The sequence below is a fragment of the Papio anubis genome, chromosome 14, assembly GCF_008728515.1.
Source record: "Papio anubis isolate 15944 chromosome 14, Panubis1.0, whole genome shotgun sequence".
NCBI classification, from domain to species: domain Eukaryota; kingdom Metazoa; phylum Chordata; class Mammalia; order Primates; family Cercopithecidae; genus Papio; species Papio anubis.
In genome coordinates this window covers 42,847,606-42,868,717 of record NC_044989.1, presented here as the reverse complement: position 1 = coordinate 42,868,717, position 21,112 = coordinate 42,847,606, and the positions used below count along the sequence as shown (strand labels likewise).

Genomic DNA, 21,112 nt, shown 5'->3' with positions numbered 1-21,112 from the left:
TTGCATTTGCTCCTTCCTTTTACCTCTCCAACCGTACCTTTAAATCTGAACTACCAGGCTGGGCGAAGTGGCTCAGCCTGTAATCCCAGCACTTTGGAGGCCAAGGTGGGTGGATCACACCTAAGGTCAGGAGTTCGAGACCAGCCTGGCCACCATGGTGAAACCCCGTCTCTACTAAAAATACAAAAAAATTAGCTGCGTGTAGTGGCGCACACCTGTAGTCCTAGGTACTTGGGAGGCTGAGCCAGGAAAATGGCTTGACCTGGGAGGCAGAGGTTGCCATGAGCAGAGATTGCGCCACTGCTCCTGCCTGGACAACAGAGCAAGACTCTGTCTCCAAAAAAAAAAAAAAAAAAAAAAATCTGAACTACTAACACGAGAACTCAAGGAGCATGGTAAAACACCATGGGGATACAATCAGCAAAATCCAAACAGTGAAAAGGAAACAAAACCCCAGTTTCTTCAACAAAAACTAGCAAAGGAAAAAGAAAGAGAAGAAAAAGGGAAGTCCTAACTTTTCCCCTGCTATGGCCACCTGTTGTGCTGGATTCCCAAGCTTGCAAGCTGGGAGAGTACTGCCTCTAGAAGACTGAAGAAAAGACCCAAAGACAGCAGCATGACATAAGCTTGATTCAGGAAACTTATGTCCAGGGAGTTCAGGAGGGGAAGGCTGGACAGGAAAAACCATTCCCTTTTATAAAAAGCATGCAGGTTTTATAGTAAGTACCCTTCGCATAGCAACCACCACTTAGCAGCCTCCACCTAGCTCAAAACAATGGGCCTCAGTTCCTGGTACCACCTGCATTCCAAGGCACACGCCAGGATCCAGGTGTCCTTCATAGGTATGGCATAAACATCAGGGTTGACCATTATTGGAACACTCAACAAACATTCACCAAGGAACACAGGATCATTCTCAAGGTATGTTTGAGTTATTGCTGTCTGGCAAGACACGCCCACCATATACCATCCAACTGACTTGGTACCATTTACTAAAACAACTACCTTTTCCTCATTATATTACCATGGAGACTTTGTCATAAACAAAGTTGTATTATACACGTGAATCTCTTCTGGGTTTTGTATTGTTTCATCGGCTTATTTTTCAATCCACTTACTAATATACCGTATCTTAATTATTCTAACTTTACAAGTGTCTTCCTATCTAATGATATAAGCAACATAAGTCCTCCAGCACTTTTGTTTGTCAAGATTCCTTTACATGGAGGCCAGGTGTGGCAGCTCACACCTACAATACCAGCACTTTGAGAGACTAAGGTGGGAAGATTACTTGAGGCCAGGAGTTCAAGATCAGCCTTGGCAACAAAGCAAGATCCCATTTAAAAAAAAAAAAAAAAATAGTCAAAAAATTGTTTAAAGATTCCTTTACGTTCATAAAAACTATTGAGGAACTCAAAGATCTTACATTGGATATTTATCAACATCTACCATGTTGAAATTAAAACTGAGAAGAAACTTAACATTTACTAATTTAAAATAAAAATGTATTACAAATTAGCAGTATTTGTTATGAATAATTACTATTTTCCAAAACAAATATAAAACTCTAATAAGAGTGACGCTGTTTCACATTTTTGCAAATTGCTTCAATGTCTACCTTAATAGCTTTACTGAGGTATAACTGACAAAAATTGTATATTTACAGTGTACAACATGTTTTGATGTATGTATACATTGTGAATGGCTGACAACTAGTTTCACATGAATATCTATGAAATAACCATGACTTTTCAAAAAAAGCCAATAAAATACCCATGTCTAAATAAACATAGTTTAGCTTTCAGTGATCACCTTCAAGTAAAAATGGTATTCCATGAAAAACGCAGCTAGTTCAGCTCACGATTCAAACAATCCCATGTTTTCTCAAGATAACCAGCTGGGCCCAGTGGCTCATCCCTGTAATCCCAACACTTTGGGAGGCCAAGATAGGAGGATTGTTTGAACCCAGAAGTTTAAGACCAACCTGGGCAACATAGCTAGACTCTGTCTCTACAAAAAATTTAAAAATTAGCCAGTCATGGTGCCATGCACCTGGGGTCCAAGCTAATTGGGAGGCTGGGGTGGCAGGATTGCTTAGGCTGAGAAGGTCAAAGCTGCAATGAGCTGTGATGACACCACTATACTCTAGCCTGAGCAACAGAGCGAGACCCTATCTCTCAAAAAGAAAAGAAAACCATTACACATCAATATGCAACAGAAGCGGGTTTAGGTGTACTTCTGAGTTCACAGGTCAAGATGTGTGATGTTGGCCGGGCACGGTGGCTCATGCCTGTAATTCCAGTACTTTTGGAGGCCAAGGCGGGTGGATCACCTGAGGCCAGGAGTTCGAGATCAGCCTGGCCAACATGGTAAAACACTGTCTCTATTAAAAATATAAAAATAAGCCAGGTGGGGCAGTGCACATCTGTAATTTCAGTTACTCGGGAGGCTGAGGCAGGAGAATCACTTGAACCTGGGTGGCAGAGGTTGCAGTGAGCCGAGATCACGCCATTGCACTCCAGGCGACAGAGCAAGACTCTGTCAAAAAAAAAAAAAAAAAAAAAGATGTGTGGTGTCTTGAAACAATACAGAGGTGATGGTTGCAAACACTGTCAATGTGCTAAATGCCACTGTATATGGTTAATGGTTAATCTGATGTTATATGAATTTCACCTCAATTATAAAGAAGGGCCAAAATTTATTAAAGCTAATAAATTATACTACTTTGCCAAGAACATTCTTAAGTAGAACTTGCCTTTGTTTTTTTTCTTAAACTGTGAATGCACAGCGTTCTAGAACACAACTACTAACTAGCTCGGCCCCATACTACTGATTTGTGCTATGGAACCAGCAGAGCAAAATCAACACAGAAAAAAGGTAGGTAACATCTTCCTGTTATGAAAATAGTCTTGATTTCATAAACTCTTGGAAAAAGTCTTGGGGGACATCTGGGCATAAAGAAACAATAATTTGAAAAACCCTTATTTTGTTATTAGTCCTTCCCTTCTTTTTGAATCAACTTCTCAATTTATACATACACACACAATCCTGCTGAGATTTTATTTGGACCTATATTGAATCACTAGATCAATCTGGGGGAAACTCAAATATTGTAATGATATATCCCACATTTACTTAAATTTTCTTTAATTCTTTCAGCAATACTTTAGTTTGTATGTAAAGGTTTTACAGATGTTTCTTTAGATTCATTTGATGTTTCTGGATGATAATATAAACATCACTTTAAATTGTGTTTCCTAACTGACCCAGCCTCACACCATATACACATTGAGTAAAATTGACTAAGATACAAAAAGTGGAGCAGTAAAGCATCTAGATGAATATATTTGAGAATATCTTCACAATCTTAATAAATCTTTGCTTATTCCAAAACAGTGATACTGGATTAGTTTTTTCATGAGTGCTCTTTCTGAGTTACCACTCTTCTTACTCAACTTCCATTCTGCTCCTTTATCTGTATCAAACTTATCAGTCATATCTATCAACTACTGAACAATGGAATTTTCCCAGCTTTTAACTGTTCTCTCTCCTCTTGCTGTTCCATTGTTCATTTTGCAATCATTATTTCTCACATATTTAAAAACCAACCAACCAAGCTAGAACAAGCAAAAATGACAACAGCTGCACTGAAGAATAAACATTACTTAACATGAGAGGCAGCTACCAACGCCAAGTAATGAGGCTTCTCTGTCAGTCAGATGTGGCCAAAATTCAGCAGTGAGCACACCCTGCTCTAATTATTACAAGAAAAAGAAAAAATTAAAGAGGAGCCGCAGTGGATCACACCTGTAATCCCAACACTTTGGGAGGCACCCGAGGCAGGTGGATCCACAAAGGTCAGGAGAGATTGGGAACCATCACAGCTAACACAGGTGAAACCCGTCTCTACTAAAATATAAGAATTAGCCAAAGGCGTGGGCGGGCCGAGCCTGTAGTCCCAGCTACTAGGGAGGCTGAGGCAGGAGAATGGGTGTGGTCGGGGAGGTGGAGCTTGCAGTGAGCGAGATCAGCCACCGCACTCCAGCCTGGGAGGCTGACTGGTGAGGGACCTCAGTCTCAAAAAGCTCGGCTGGGAACCGTTGAGCCTGTAATCCCAGCACTTTGGAGTGGGGGCAAGGAGGGATGGGTTGAGGCGCGGGGTTCAGGCCAGTCTGGACAATAACATTGGAGCTAAGCTCTGCAAAATTTTTTTTTTTTTTTTTTTTTTGAGGCGAGTCTCGCTCTGTCACCAGGCTGGAGTGCAAATAACGGATCTCAGCTCACTGCAAGCCCGATTCCATTCTCCTACTCAACTTCTCCAATGCTCGCCCGGCAAGATTTTTATTATTTTTTAGTAGAGCCGAGGGTTTCCTGTGTTAGCACCAGAGATATTCATTCTTTCTGACACCAAATGATCGCCCGTCTCGACCTAAATGCTGGGATTACGAAGCAGGCTCTACGGCGTAACAAAAAGTATTTTATTAGGCCGGGCGCGGTGGTACATGCCTGGTCCCAGATACTCCAGGATGAGGCAGGAGGATCACCTGAGCCCATGATGTGGAGGGACACAGTGAGCTATGTTCATGCACTGCACTCCCAGCCCTGGAGCAGCAAGAAGCAGACTCTATTTCAAAAAGAATAGGAAAAAATGCATTAAAGATATGCACCAAAATGTCAGTAGTACTTCCTGCGCAGTAGGAATTTAGATAAGGGGTAGTAGTGTCTTTCCATATTTTCTATATGTCAGCAATGGATTATACTGTTTTTTATGACCAGAAAATAAACGTTTATTTAAAAGATTTTAAGCTTTATACAGCTAATGCTGAGTAACGACAAAGATGAACATATTCACTTAACATTACGATCGACGGGAGTCTTGAAGAGTTAGCATTCTGTAACAAAATATTTGAAATATGTTCCCCTAAGTTAGAAAAGGTCTGTTCTCAAATGATAGTGACAGTTAACATGACTACCTTTCTACTGCTAGGAAAGGGAAGATTAAGGTTGTTTTCCAGGGCCAAGCTGGTGGCTCAAGCCTGTAATCCCAGCACTGGGAGCCCGAGGCAGGCGGATCCAGTCAGGAGGGTCCCAGAGACCATCCTATGCTGCATAGTGAAACCCCGTCTCTGCTTGAGGTGGCGCCTGTAATCCCAGCTACTTAGGAGGCTGGGGCAGGAGGAATTAGAGGCATTGAAGCCGGGTGAGGGCTTGCGGTGGGCTGAGGATCGTGCTGCTCCAATCACGAGAGCCAGACTCCATCTCAAAAAGTTGTTTTCAGGCAGAGCATAGAGGTTCACTCATGGTGGGAGGCCAAGGTGGAAGGACTACATGAGGCCAAGTGTTCAAGACCAGCCTGGGCAACACAGTGAGACCTTCTAACAAAAATTTTTTTACATTACACAGATATGGTAGTGTGCACCTGCAGTCCCAGCTACCTGGAAGGCTGAGGTGGGAGGATCACTTGAGCTCAGAAGTTTGAGGCTACAGTGAGCTATGATCACTCCATTGCACAACAGCCTGGGCAACAGAGCAAAACTACATCTCTATTTAATTTTTTTTTTTTTAAAAAGGAGTTGTTTACAGCAGATTTCCATCAATGCTCCCTTCATCAGAACCAGTCATACTGTCAAGCAAGGAAGGGAATAAAAATAAATGTAAAGTGGCATTTTCTCTATCTGATGTCTAAATGGGCAAATCTTATTTTATTTTATGTATTTATGTATTTACTTATTTATTTTGAGGCAGAGTTTCACTGTTGTTGCCCAGGCTGGAGTGCAATGGTACAATCTCAGCTCACTGCAACATCAGCCTCCCGGGTTCAAGCGATTCTCCTGCCTCAGCCTCCCTAGTAGCTGAGATTATAGGCATGCACCACAAGGCCTGGCTAATTTTGTATTTTTAGTAGAGACAGGGTTTCACCATGTTGGTCAGGCTGGTCTTGAACTCCTCACTTCAGGTGATCCACCCACCTCGGCCTCCCAAAGTGCTGGGATTAAAGGTTTGAGCCACCATATCCAGCCTCAAACGTGCAAATTTTAAAATAATACCTTTTCCCATTATATATCTATCTATTCATTTCAGGAAAACTAGAAGTATAGAAAAGTATAAAGATAAAATTTGCTTGCATTTTGTGATATTAAAACATTTTTTGATATTAAAACAATTCTGTTTCCTAGCAAGAAAACTCAGAGAAAAAATAAAACAAATCTACAATGAACACATCAGTATGTATATTTCTACAAAGCTGTGTGAGAAGTTCTGTAAGATCAAGTCCTAAAAGCAGAATTGCTGGCTCAAAGGGTATGTATGCCTTGCAATTTGACGGATCTTTCTGGTTATACTAATATTCTGACAAGAAGAATATCTGTTTCTCCATCCAATACTGGATATTAAGATAAGAACTATAGTATTCTCTCCCCTAAATAATTCTTATAGGCTAGAACCTTTCCTATTTATCCCTTTCTCATGGTTGCTGCAAATTGCTCTTAAATTGGTTTTGTTTCAAGACAAATAATGAGTATACAAAAAAGCTTTCCTATTCTCTGTCTAGTATTCCATTTTAAAGTCCGAGGTTGACTCAGAACAAACCACACTTGCTCAGAGTGTGAGCAAAAAAAAGAAAAAGCACAAAATCTAAAATTACATTTAAAGTTAATTGCAATTAAGAAGATATTACTCAGCTGGGCACGATGGCTCACACCTGTAATCCCAACACTTTGGGAGACGAAGGCAGGAGGATCACTTGAGGCCAGCAGTTTGAGACCAGCCTGGTCAACATGACAAACGCTCGTCTCTACAAAACATACAAAAATTAGCCAGGCATGGTGGTGTGAGCTTATAATCCTAGGTATTCAGGAGGCTAAGGTGGGAGTATCATCTGAGCCAGGGAGGTCGAAGCTGCAGTGAGCCATGATTGTGCCACTACACTCCAGACTGGGTGATAGAGTGAGATCCTGTCTCAAAAAAAAAGAAGAAATTATTCAAATATCTGTGGATGACTTATTTCCTTAAAGAATAAAAGTAAAATTAAATGTAAACTCTATACAAGGTTCAAATCCTGAATGGCTATTGGATACAATGTTCCACAGTAAACATCAAAAAAAAAAAAAAAAAAAAAAGAGACGAGATCTTCAAGAATCTTATAATCTGAAATGAAGTCTAAATAAAACCACCTAGGCCAGGCGTGCAGTGGCACATGCCTGTAATCCCAGCACTTTGGGAGGCCGAGGCAGACAAATCACCTGAGGTCAGGAGTTCGAGACCAGCCTGGCCAACATGGTGAAACTGCGTCTCAACTAAAAATACAAAAATATTAGCCAGGCATAGTGGCACATGCCTATAATCCCAGCTACTCAGAAGGCTGAGGCAGGAGAATCACTTGAACCCAGGAGGCGGACTTGCAGTTAGCCGAGATCACACCACTGCACTCCAGCCTGGGTGACAAGAGTGAAACTATGTCTCAAAAACAAAAACAAAGAAGAGATTATTCAAATATCTGTGGATGACTTATTCCCTTAAAGAACAAAAGTAAAATTAAATGTAAACTCTATACAACATTCAAATCCTGAATGGCTATTGGATACAGTGTTCCACAGTAAACATTTAAAAAAAAAAAAAAAAAAAACAGACAATAGATCTTCAAGAATCTTATAATCTAAGATGAAGTATAAATAGAACCACCTAGGCCAGGTGCAGCGGCCCACACCTGTAATCCCAGCAATTTGGGAGGCCGAAGCAGGCAGATCACCTGAGGTCAGGAGCGCAAGACCAGCGTGGCCATTAGTGAAATCCTGTCTCTACTAAAAATACAAAAATTAGCCAGGCATGGTGGTGCGTGCCTGTAATCTTAGCTACTCTGGAGGCTGAGGCAGAAGAACCCAGAAGGCAGAGGTTGCAATGAGCCAAGATTGTACTGCTGCACTGCAGCCTGGGCAACAGAGCAAGACTGTCTAAAAATAAATAAAATAAAATAAAATAAATAAATAGAACCACCTAGGCAAATTTTACATAAGATCCAAGATTCTTACAAGCTGCTCATGACACTTTCACAACTGAACTAAGGCAACGCCTCATTTTGGAGGACAGAAAATCATGCAGAAGTGACATGGCATGGTTTAAACCAGGAAAAGTTCACTAGAAATTGTGGTTATAGCCACCCTTCTAAATAATGATGGTGACAGCATCTCTATTCTAGGATCCTAACCTAACAACTGTTTGGGTTTTTTTGTTTGTTTGAGTCTCGCTCTGTCACCCAGGCTGGAGTGCAATGGCGTGATCTCGGCTCACTGCAACCTCTGCCTCCTGTACTCAGGCAATTCTCCTGCCTCAGCCTCCCAAGTAGCTGGGATTAAAGGTGCCCGCCACCACGCCCAGGTAATTTTTGTATTTTTAGTAGAGATGGGGTTTCATCATGTTGGCCAGGCTGATCTCGAACTCCTGACCTCAGGTGATTCACCTGCTTCCACCTCCCAAAGAGCTAGGATTACAGGTGTGAGCCACCATGCCTGGCCTCTAACCTAACAACTGTTAAAAGGAAAAGAGGCAGGGCTCACGCCTGTAATCCCAGCACTTTGGGAGGCTGAGGCAGATGGATTACTTGAGGCCAGGAGTTTGAGAGCAGCCTGGCCAACATGGCAAAACCCCGTCTCTACTGAAAATACAAAAATTAGCTGAGTGCAGTGGCACACATCTCTAGTCCCAGTTACTCAAGTGGCTGACGCACGAGAATCGCTTGGACCCAGGAGGCAGAGGTTGCAATGAGCTAAGATCACAGCACTGCACTCCAGCCTGGGTGACAGAGTTTCAAAAAACACAGAGAAAAGGAAAAGGATGCAAGGCTTTCTCTGAAGCACTCTAGAGATTGCTCGAACACTAGACACACCTGTATCTTTAAGAGCTATCCTATTGCTGCCACCAAATTAAGGATCCTGATAGCTTCTCTGGCCTTTCTTAAAAAGTATAGTCAGCTGGACACAATGGCTCACGCTCGTTATCCCAACACTTTGGGAGGTCAAGGCAGGAGGATGGCTTAAGGCCAGGAGTTCGAGACCAGCCTGGGCAATATAGGGAGACCCTGTCTCTACAAAACAAATTTAAAAATTAAATTAGCCATGTGTGGTGGTAAAGCTCTGGTCACAGCTGCTCAGGAGGCTGAGGCGGGAGGACTGCTTGGGCCCAGGAGGTCAAGGCTGCAGTGAGCTGTGCATGCCACTGCACTCCAACCTGGGCAACAGAGTCAGACCCTGCCTGTCTCAAAATAAATAAATACATATTGATATAAAAATTAAAAGTATATCATGGTTCAGCAATGAGGTAAACAGAGTTCTCAATAGTGATACTCTGAACCAGGTCCAGGTCTACCGAAGTGGGTATAACGGGCTTCTCTACCACCACTCACTCCTTGTAGCAAGATAAACTTGGAGTACAAGTAATCATGTCCAAAAATTCTTACAGTAGGACAAACTGAATCCAAGAATTAGCAGGTACCTATGGAAGACACACTGAAGCATAACTTCAAAGGCTGCAGTCCAGGTCACAAGGTTGGCAGGCAGAAAAGAACCGGCTCTTTTTAAAGATGCCTAACTTGTTGCATCACCAACTGGGAAATAGGTATTAATCATTACAAGTACCAATGTTCTAATTAGCAGCTTTTTAAAAATCCAGAGTTCCTGTATTTGACATGTGGAAAAACTGATGTTGGACCAGATAATGTACACATCCATAAACACAGGCAGCAACCAACCAGTCAAGTATTTCCTAGTTCCTAATATACACCCAGCACTGTAACATTATCTATTAGTAAAATAGTATAGTTATGCTTAAATAGGTTTTTTACTTATTCTATCCATTTGACTCGAGCGTCCAAATAGAAAAATTATGTGAAAAAACAGAAAAAGAGCCTACCTAATTAACAGAAAATCAAAGAATCTACCTAATTAACAAATTACTGAGGAGTTTTCTATCTCTGATGCTTTTTAACACTTACAGTTATGTACTCATGATAATACCGTATTTCTGGTACTTGCGCAGTGGCTCATGCCTATAATCCCAGCACTTTGGGAGGCCGAGGCAAGAGAATCACCTGAGGTCAGGAGTTGGAGACCAGCCTGACCAACATGGTGAAACCCTGTCTCCACTAAAAATACAAAACTTAGCTGGGCATGGGGGCATGTGCTGGTAATCCCAGCTACTGCGGAGGCTGAGGCAAGAGAACCGCTTGACCCTGAGAGGGAGAGGCTGCAGTGAGCCAAGATCACACCACTCCACTCCAGTTTGGGTGACAGAGTAATACTCTGTCTCAAAAAAAACCAAAAATACTGTATATCTGCAACCAAGCAGTCTGGATTCAATTTCTGAATATGCCATTTATGAGCTGTGAGCCTTTAAAAAGTTACCTAATCATTGTGTGTTTCAGTCTCCTAGTCTGTAAAATGGGGATAATAACAGGATCTACTTCACAGACACATGCACAACAATTTGAATAGTGCCTAGCAATCATAACCAGTTCACTAAATTTTAGCTTTTGTTTTGTTTTGTTTTGTTTTTTGAGACGGGGTTTCGCTCTTGTCACCTAGCCTGGAGTACAATGGTGCGATCTTAGCTCACTGCAACCTCCACCTACCAGATTCAAGCAATTCTCCCGCCTCAGCCTCCGGAGGAGCTAGGATTACAGGCATGCACCACCATGCCCAGCTAATTTTTGTATTTTCAGTAGAGATGGGGTTTTGCCATGTTGGCCAGGCTGGTCTTGAACTCCTGACCTCAGGTGATCCACCCGCCCCTGACTCCCGAAGTATCGGGATTACAGGCATGAGCCACTGCGCCCAGCCAAGAGTGTTTCTTTTTTTTTTAAGACAGAGTCTTGCTGTGTCACCCAGGCTAAAGTACGGTGTCACAATCATGGCTGACTATAGCCTTGAACTCCTGGGCTCAAGCAATCCTCCTACCTCAGCTTCCCAAGTACATCTAGGACCACAGACATACGCTACCATGCCATGCTAATTTTTTCATTATTTATAGAGACAGGGTGTCCCAGTGTTGCCCAGGCTGGTCTTTAACTACTAGGCTCATGTAATCCTCCCACCTCGGCCTCTCAAAGTGCTAGGATTAGAGGCATGAGCCACTGTATCCAGCTGAATATTAGAATATTTTAAAGCCAGATTCACCATATTACACATGAGCTATATATAAGACTGGGTTATATATTAATATAATGAGTACAACAGCCCAAGCATCACAAAGCAGATAATGGAAGGGTAGGTTTCGAGATGAGATCAAAGAAATAGCTACATAACCAGCCTATCAGCCATTGCCAATTGTGAGGAGTTGTGTTGCTCATCTCAAATTTACAAATTTTCAGTCTACTTATGAATGAATGTACAATGAAGAGATATTTGTAAATCAGATGATACAAATTTAAAGTTATTGAATATTTGTGGTAAGAAAATCTATCAGGCTGGGCGCAGTGGCTCACGTCTGTAATCCCAGCACTTTGGGAGGCTGAGGCGGGCAGATCACCTGAGGTTGGGAGTTCGAGACCAGCCTGACCAACATGGAGAAATCCCGTCTCTACTAAAAATACAAAATTAGCCGGGTGTGCTGGCGCATGCCTGTAATCCCAGCCACTCGGGAGGCTGAGGCAAGAGAATCACCTGAACCCGGAAGGCAGAGGTTTCGGTGAGCCAAAGTCATGTCACTGCAATCCAGCTTGGGCAACAAGAGCAAAACTCCGTCTCAAAAAAAAACAAAAAAGAAAATCTGTTAATGAAGATATTAGTCATACACACATATTGAAACTGAATACAGTAAAATATATACATATGACATATAGCAGCTGACATACAAGGTTTATAGTGCTTAATGTTTGCAACACATAATCTATTATTCAATGACCTCAATCACTGTGTATAAAAATGAAGCATGCTGCCTCTCACTTTCCCCCAAAAAAATGTCCCAAAGGGATACTCACTACTCCGCCCTATCTATCTCGCAAACGAGATGAATCATTAACTCTACTCCAAAAAGTCCTGAGTCCTATCCACTCTCTTCCAGTGGAATCAGAAGAAACAAAGAGTTTCTTCCTTGTCACTTTGGGAAGCGTAAGCATCTCATGAATATTATAGTTCACACACCACAAAGGAACTCAAGAATGCCTCAGTCAGTTTTTCTTCTATGTTCCAAAGAGCACCAAGGAAATTCTGGGCACTTGATAGTGTCCCTGAGAGTAAAACACCAGTATTCACCAAATTACCCTCTTTGCTGCCAAAGAACAATGGGGCTTTGGTAATTTTCTCCTTTTAGAGCCAAAAAGATAAGGCATGACTTCAATATTAGCAAAACGTCAAGACCACTCCAATGTGCACTTGTTCTACATCAGCATGTGGGTTGGTTTGCCCCAACCCCACTCAGCTGTTTAAAAATGATGGCCACAAATGAGAAAACGTGGCTCTGCCCTATTCCTTCTCAATTTGGAAAAAAACAAAAAGCCCCAAATGTCTATGTCTCTTCATCATAATTCAAAGGAATTACCACCCGGTAAATTCACTGAGTTTCTAAGCCAGGTCCCTTGTCTCAATTATCAAGCACTTATTAAGCTCCCTAAGCTAGAATATACTCAGGAAATGTGTTCAACAGTAACTAAATGATCATGTAGACTATGTAATTTCTATGTTCAACAAAGAAGTGTCTTGATAATTATATTTTAATATACTCTGTCAGTCCTTATGGAAGATAAAAAATACATCACTAGTTTTTCCATTCCAGGCAATCTGTTAAAAGAAACCAACGTTACTTATAAACAGATTCCAAGCTATCAGGAGAGTAAATTAAAAATATACTTGCGTCTTTTAGATACATTTTTAAAACCATTTGTCAGATTCTTGTTCTGGCAAGAGTCTTAAGACTGGCCACATAACTTCTTTTTTATTTTTATTTATTTACTTATTTAAAATTTTTTTTTTTTTTTTGAGACAAGAGTCTCATTTGTTGCCCAGGCTGGAGTACAGTAGTGCGATCTTGGCTCACTGCAACCTTCACCTCCCAGGCTCAAACAATTCTCCTGCCTCAGCCTCCAGAGTAGCTGTGCCTCCATGCTCAGCTAATTTTTACACTTTTAGTAGAGATGAAGTTTTGCCATGTTGGCTAGGCTGGTCTCAGACTCCTGACCTAAAGTGATCCGCCTGCCTTGGCTTCCAAAGTGCTGGGATTACAGGCGTGAGCCACTACGCCCAGCCCCACATAACTTCTTAAACTTAAAATTAATCTTTATATTCTAGTGTTTTCCAATTAAATAAATGGAGGCCATGCTCGTGACTCACACCTGTAATCCCAGCACTTTGGGAGGCAGATCACTTTAGGTCAAGAGTTCAAGACCAGTCTGGTCACCACGGCAAGACACCATCTCTACAAAAAATATAAAAAATTAGCCAGGCATGGTAGCACATGCCTGTAGTCCCAGCTACTCAGGAGGCTGAGGTGGGAGGATCACTTGAGCCCAGGAGTTCAAGGCTGCAGTGAGCTATGATCATGCCACTACACTCCAGCCTAGGCAACAAAGCAGGTCCTGCACAATCAGTCAATCAATAAAAAGCGCATATGGCTCTTTAGCATCATTAGTTACACACAACCTTAAGAAAATCTCAAAATATGTTTTTATGTTCCATCTCTTTGAACAAAAATTATTCACCTACTATTTTTATTTCTTGAAAAAGCATTATTGGTCGATAAAAAGACTATTCCCATTATTACCTGGCCTAACTGTCTTTTCCAGCAAATGACTTAAGTCGTACAGAATACACTAACCCTAGCAAATCTAACCATAGTGCCCCCTAACAAAAATCCTAAATAGCAGGCCATAGCAGAATGCACTTGTAGTCCCAGCCATTCAGGAGACTGAGGCAAGAGGATTGCTGGAGCTCATGACCAGCCTGGGCAACATAGCCAGCTCTATATCTCTCTATCTATCTACTATTTATCTATCTCACCTATTTATTATTTATTTCACATAGGGTCTCACTCTGTCCCCCAGGCTAGGGTGCAGTGGTATAACTGTGGCTCACAGCAGCCTCAAACTCCTGGGCTTAAGCAATCCTCCCACCTCAGCCTCCCAATTAGCTGGGACCACAGGCACACACCACCATACTTGGCTAATTTTTATATTTTTGGTAGAGACAAGGTCTTGCTCTATTGACCAGGCTGGGCTCAAACTCCCAGCATCATGCAATCCTCCTCCCACCTAGGCCTCCCAAAGACTGCATCTCAATGTAGAAAACAAAAACAAACAAAACCAAATAAAAACAATGATATGAGGTTTTCTATGTGGGTGAGGGAGTGGCTCATGTTATTTCTGAAAAGATCTGGAGAAAAATAAATTCTATATCTTTATCACACACTTCCTGCCATAGAAGATCTCTGGGTTCATTTCTATAAAAAAGGAGTTGTGCACAAAGGTACCAGGAATTGGTGTGTGTGGGTGTGTGTGTACATGTGTATGTATGTGTAAGTACCAGAGCTTTAGAAAGTCTACAAACCTCAGCTGAGCACGGTGGCTCACGCCTGTAATCCCAGCACTTTGGAAGGCCTAGGTGGGTGGATAACGAGGACAGGAGTTCGAGACCAGCCTGGACAACATGGTGAAACCCTGTCTCTACTAAAAAAAAATACAAAAAATTAGCTGGGCATGGTGGCGTGTGCCTGTAATCCCAGCTATCTGGGAGGCTGAGGCAGGAGAACTGCTTGAACCCAGAAGGTGGAGGTTGCAGTGAGCCAAGATCATGCCACTGCATTCCAGCCTGGCGACAGAACAAGACTCCGCCTCAAAAAAAAAAAAAAAAAAAGTCTACAAACCTGTCTGAACCCAAAAAGACAGACTCAGATTCAATCACAATATTGGGGGATAAAGAGGAAAAAGCAATTATTGAAATAATGCATTTTGGCTGGGCATGGTGGCTCACGCCTGTAATTCCAGCACTTTGGGAGGCTGAGGCGGACAGGTCACAAGGTCAGGAGATCGAGACCATCCGGGCAAACATGGTGAAACCCTGTCTCTACTAAAAATACAAAAAAAAAAAAATTAGCCGGGCATGGTGGTGGGCACCTGTACTCCCAGCTACTCAGGAGGCTGAGGCAGAAGAATGGCGTGAACCCAGGAGGCGGAGGTTGCAGTGAGCTGAGATCGTATCACTGCACTCCAGCCTGGGCGGGACAGCAAGACTCGTCTCAAAAAAAAAAAAAGAATAAAAAAGAAATACTGCATTTTATTTCTATGTATATAGTTTTTTTAGGACCACTATGATCAGCAGAGCTGGATAAAAGAAACAGAAATACAGATTATGAACAAAAGTTGAAGGCATTTCTTTAACCTAAGAGAGTGAAACACCGCACTTGCTCACACATCCTCACCCTGGTCACATGCTGTTGCTTTCATACACCCTATGCTCACCTGTGCCCTCTATTTGTGCCTCACACCCTCTGGAAGGCTGAGTAAGTAGCAATTCCTCCTGAAGCTTTCCTGATCGAGGGTCAGAATCTTTTGAGCTCAAACATTTTGTAATACCTCTAAGATGCACTGATTATAGATGACAATGAAAAACAGCTCAACAATATCTTAAATTTAATCACCACCAGTAGATCATAGAAAACCACCATTTTTCCTCAACAATTGCCAAAACAACAAACAAGGGGCTAGGTTTTTTCACTTTTTGTTTTTTCTGCAGTAGAAGAAGAATTTAATTAACGGAAGGGTGGTCCATGTTAGAGAACCAGAGATATTGCCCAAATCAGTCACCTATTTTCTTCACATTTGTATGCTATCAATGTATACATCAGGTGTTATTAAGGAATAATAAAGAATATAAAGTTTTCATCCCAGTGATCCTCAAAAGAAAACAAAAAGCCATACATCCTATAAGGTCAAGAGTCAACTGCCTGGAAAGCAGACTTTAGGTTCTAACCTTTGGCTTCTAATGGCTATATAATTTTCTTAGAACCTGGCAGACCAGCATTTCCCAAAATGATGTCTGCTGGACGCTCTTCTGTACCGTTCTGAAAAGATATTCAAATCAATCAGGAAAGGCCTTTTGCTGTTGTTGTTGTTTGTTTTTAAAGACAGAGTGTCACTCTGTCGTCCAGGCTGGAGTGCAGTGGCACGATGTCAGCACACAGCAACCTCTGCTTCCTAGATTCAAGCAATTCTCCTGCTTCAGCCTCCTGAGTAGCTGGGATTACAGGCGCGTACCACCACACCCAGCTAATTTTTTGTATTTTTAGTAGAGATGGGGTTTCACCATGTTGGCCAGGCTGGTCTCGAATTCCTAACCTCAAATGATATACATCCGCCTCAGCCTCCCAAAGTGCTGGGATTACAGGCGTGAGCCACTGCACCTAGCCAGGAAAGTCTGTATTAAAACAAAGTTAAAATGGTTACTTTACTGGAGAACTTTTGTGGGGCTTTAATATGCTAATATACATTATAAATTTCCAACCTAAAATTTCATTATGAAGCCTTTAGCAAAGTAGTTTAAGCAAGATCCTGAGAAGAGTCTGGAAAACGCTTCAAATAAGTCTTCTGTTTTTTGGTCACTGTAGTACTGAGTACTTTAGTTCCTAAAAAGTTCTTACCTGATATGTGTTGCGGGCAGAGATTCATACTGGCGTGACAAAAAGAGTTCCCTATGTTTCAACTGATGTTTCTGCTTATCAGTCAAGTCAGCCTCAACTGTTGTTTCAGATTCTTCCTCAATTTCTTCTACACAAATAAAATTCAAAGAATTTATTAGTACAAAGCACATTATCTGTTTGGATATTGAAACAGATCAAATCAACATTTCATTCAGTATTTTCTTCAAACTAATCAATTTTAAATTTAAACATTTGCTGGGTGCAGTGGCTCACGCTTGTAATCCTAAGCAGTTTGGGAAGCTGAGGCGGATGGATCACCTGAGGTCAGGAGTTCGAGAGCAGCCTGGCCAACAAGGCAAAACCCCATCTCTACTAAAAATACAAAAATTAGCCGGGCATGATGGCGGGCACCTGTAATCCCAGCTGCTCGGGAAGCTGAAGCAGAATTGCTTGAACCCAGGGGGTGGAGGCTGCAGCCAAGATTGCACCACTACACACAAGCCTGGGTGAAAGAGCAAGATTCCGTCTCAAAAAAGAATAATAATAATTAAACATTTATCTTGTCAGTTCAACTATAACCATAAAATTATCAGGGCCTCAAAGGAACAAAAACTCCAACTTAAAAATGGCAGATGGTACCCCAAAAATATACACAAGTATTACATATCAATTTAAAAATTAATTCACTTTTTTTTGGAGATAGAGTTTGCTCTGTTGCCCAGGCTGGAGGGCAGTGGTATAATCTCAGCTCACTGCAACCTCCACCACACAGGTTCAAGCAATTCTTATGCCTTAGCCTCAAGAGTAGCTGCGATTACAGGCATACATCACCACACCTGGCTAATTTTATGTATTTTTTAGTAGAGACGGGGTTACACCATGTTGGTCTTGAACTTCTGGGCTCAAGTAATCTGCTCACTTTGGCCTCTCAAAGTGCCAGGATTACAGGCATGAGCCACCACGCCCAGCCTCACAGAAGGGACTTTATCAAATATAATGCCCTTGCTGAAGCAGTTCTTTATGAATAGCATGAGGGTAATGAATGGAGTATCAGATCTTTTCTACTTTCAAACTTTTAAAACTGAATTGAAAATGAACCTTAAACAGTAACTTAGAAAAAGACTCACCTAGCTCAAAGCAAGAATAAAGCAATTTAAAATTCTTTGGATGTTCTTTTTAATGAACTACTCAAAGAGAAATATAGCACTAAAAGGGCCATTTACTTGCAGGTCTAATAACATTTCACCAGTGAAGATCAATAAAGTTACTGCTGCATTGGCACTATTAGCACTAGAAAATATCACATACAAAATTATACTCTTTACCTAATTAGGATTTGACAAATTGTTGTTGTATAAGACACAGCTAACTGAATTCTAATGCATACCCTACAGAGCTAAAACAGCAACCAGCTCTGCAACAGTAACAGTAAATCTTACATTCTTATATGATCCCTTGGTTCACCGTAAAAAGGACCAAAATCACTGAAATCCAACCTAACCAAAGACAAAAATCACCACAATGGCATCTCTCATGTAGATCACTAATGAAAACCACTTTTTAAAATTTACCACTTAAATTTCAAATTTCATTTATGTATTTGTATAATTATTTTTTAGACGGAGTCTCGCTCTGTCACCCAGGCTGGAGTGCAGTGGCACAATCTCGGCTCACTGCAACCTCCATCTCCTGGGTTCAAGTGATTCTCCTGCCTCAGCCTCCTGAGTAGCTGGGATTACAGGCATGTGCCAACACACCTGGCTAATTTTTGTATTTTTAGTAGAGACAGGGTTTCACCATGTTGCTCAGGCTGATCTCGAACTCCTGAGCTCAAGTAATCTGTAAACCTTAGCGTGAGATAAATCGACTATTAGTGTGGATGAAGAGTAAAGAGAATTCAGAAGATAAATTTAAAGTTGGACGGGCCAGGTATGATGGCTTATGCCTGCAATCCCAGCACTTTGGGAGGCTAAGGCAAGCGGATCGCTTGAGCACAGGAGTTCAAGACCAACCTGGGCAACGTCTCTACAAAAAATACAAAAAGTAGCCAAGCCCGTGGTCCCAGCTACTTAGAGACTGATGTAAGAGGATCACTTGAGCCCAGGAGGCGGAGGGTGCTGAGCCGAGATCGCACCATTGCACTCCAGCCTGGGCAATACAGCAAGACCCTATCTCGAAATAAATAAATAAATAAGGTTGAACAATGCCTCTGAGCCAGAGTCTGATCCATGAGACTCTCGCTTATCTCCAGGGGGAGACTCCTCTTTGCTACAAAGCAGCACCCATATATGCTTAAGGTACTTCACAATAGGCCTTGCTCTACTCTACAGTTATCTGATTTCACTGCATCCCTTGAGAACAATGACAGGTCACTTATCTTTGTATCCACCCTATTTTACTTGTGGGGTAAAAGTGAACCTCAAGAAACATTCAGAGCAGACCAAGTAAGAATTATCAAGCAACACTAACTTCAGCAGCTGCAAGGATAGACTCAAAAAGTTACAGCATAAAACACAGCACAACATAAACAACAAGTTACTGTAAAAGGGGCTTTATTTTTCACATTTCATTCTAGTGCTTTTCAAAATTCTTCTTTCAAGATTTAACACAAAGTGGAAGAGAGACTAAACTTAAGAGCCACACTTGAGGCCGGGCGCAGTGGCTCGCTCATGCCTGTAATCCTAGCACTTTGGGAGGCCGAGACGGGCAGATCACCTGAGGTCAGGAGTTTGAGACCAGCCTGGCCAACATGGTGAAACCCCGTCTCTACTAAAAGTACAAAATATTAGCTGGGCGTAGTGGCAGGTGCCTGTAATCTCAGCTACTCTGGAGGCTGAGGCGGGAGAATTGCTTGAACCCAGGAGACAGAGGCTGCAGTAAGCCAAGATCACGCCATTGCACTCCAGCCTGGGTGACAAGAGTGAAACTCTGTTTCAAAAAAAAAAGAAAAAAAGAAAATTGTGCTGACCCCAAAGACGCCCTGGAAAGGATTTTAGGAACTGCTGAGCTAAATGCAAAAGAAATCTTACCTAAAAGTATATATTAAATGAAAACCAAAAACTGGCTAAGTAAGAGCTTTTTACTTTATTGACTTTAAGAAATTTATCACAGAAATTTTATTTTCACAGTGTTGAGATACAAGGACTCATAAGTTACTCGATAGCAAATCAGGATCCCATCAGAAATTTAAGCTATTTCTGCTTTACATTTATTCAAAGAACACTGCATCTGGCAAAAGCTGCCCAATACTATAATAAATTCCAAGTCCATCTGGAATTTTATATGGTCTCAACATGCCACTGTACTATTTTTCACTTGCTATTAATTTTAAAACAAAGAATCAGAACCAAGTTATCTAGCAGCAACAGAGCACCATCCATCCTCTAATTCATTAACACCCCAGCAAGCAGCTTCCTAAAACACAATTTATATTTCTCCAGTTTTGATAAAAAGGCCTCAATAACTTCCAACCAACCACCATTAGGGTAAAAACTAAACTTTCATGGCTTATACATCTAACAATCTGCCTTGCCACATGTTTCAACAAGGATCTGTGTCCTCCCTTCCACTCTACCTCCAGCCAAAAAAAAAAAAAAAGGAAATTTATTGATGTGCCGACCAACGTGTTCTGGGGCTATCTATGAGGAAGACATAAAAGTCCTACCCTGAATTACAGTCCACCCCGGATTCCAGGCAAGAATATATACCTTTAGATGTAGTGAGTACCATAAAATTATGCGGCATACTCTGGAAGAATGACGGAGGAAATTCACGTAGCTTGATGAGCCAGCAGAGGCTTCTCCAAAGAAATCAGTTTGCACGGACACCAGAAGGGAAAGGGAGTGGATGGCCGGGCCCCTGTCTTTGGTAATTAGAGAACACATCTCTGGATAAGGATAGCCTAGGTATCTGTACTTGGGCTTGGTTTGACTGTGGGAATTTACTGCTTTTCCCTTCACATCCTGCTAACTCACCTAAAAACCTCATTAGGGAGTGCCTCCCATTTTTAAAGCTCAAAGTCCCTCATTTAGAGAACCCCTCAGTCCCCAGCAAATGAGGACAGTTGATCACCCTAGCCTTCATACTACCCAAATGAAGCATTAAACTTAAGGTACCATAATAGCTAAAATTTAAAAGACTGAAAGAACACAGACCAACTGGAGTTCTCATACATTAACAGAGGAAGTGAAAAATCGGTCCAACCACTTTGGGAATCTGTTCGGCAAAATCTACTCAAGTAAAATTTCTGTGACAAGTTTCTTCCCCGACATGAACCAACGATGTTTCTCCTAGGTAATTACCCAAGAGAAATGAGAGCTTAAGTACACCAAAAGACCTATACATGAATGTTCATAGCAGCTTTATTTGCAGCAGCCAAAAACTGGAAATAAGCCAAATGTTCAGTAATAGGAGAACAACAACTAAGGCTGGGTACGGTGGCTCACGCCTGTAATCCCAGCACTTTGGGAGACCGAGGCAGGTGGACAGCTTGAGC

The 21,112-nt window shown here is 41.7% G+C and overlaps 1 protein-coding gene and 1 long non-coding RNA gene across 11 annotated transcripts in view; one reads left to right on the top strand and one right to left on the bottom strand.

Moving 5' to 3' along the window:
* Positions 1-21,112, bottom strand: part of MTA3 (metastasis associated 1 family member 3) — a 267,138-nt gene that overhangs the window by 131,352 nt on the left and 114,674 nt on the right. For all 10 annotated transcript variants that reach the window (XR_001894059.2, XM_017947467.3, XM_017947463.2 and 7 more), the window contains exon 4: positions 16,618-16,744. Coding sequence is in view for 9 of the 10 variants with exons in the window: in XM_017947467.3 (XP_017802956.1) it covers positions 16,618-16,744 (127 nt within the window). In the remaining variant the exon portion in view is untranslated. The remainder of the gene's footprint in view (positions 1-16,617; positions 16,745-21,112) is intronic.
* Positions 834-21,112, top strand: part of LOC108581613 — a 33,949-nt gene continuing 13,670 nt past the window's right edge. Inside the window, exons 1-3 of the long non-coding RNA XR_004178389.1 lie at positions 834-921; positions 2,789-2,877; positions 6,177-6,300. This is a non-coding gene — a long non-coding RNA (uncharacterized LOC108581613). The remainder of the gene's footprint in view (positions 922-2,788; positions 2,878-6,176; positions 6,301-21,112) is intronic.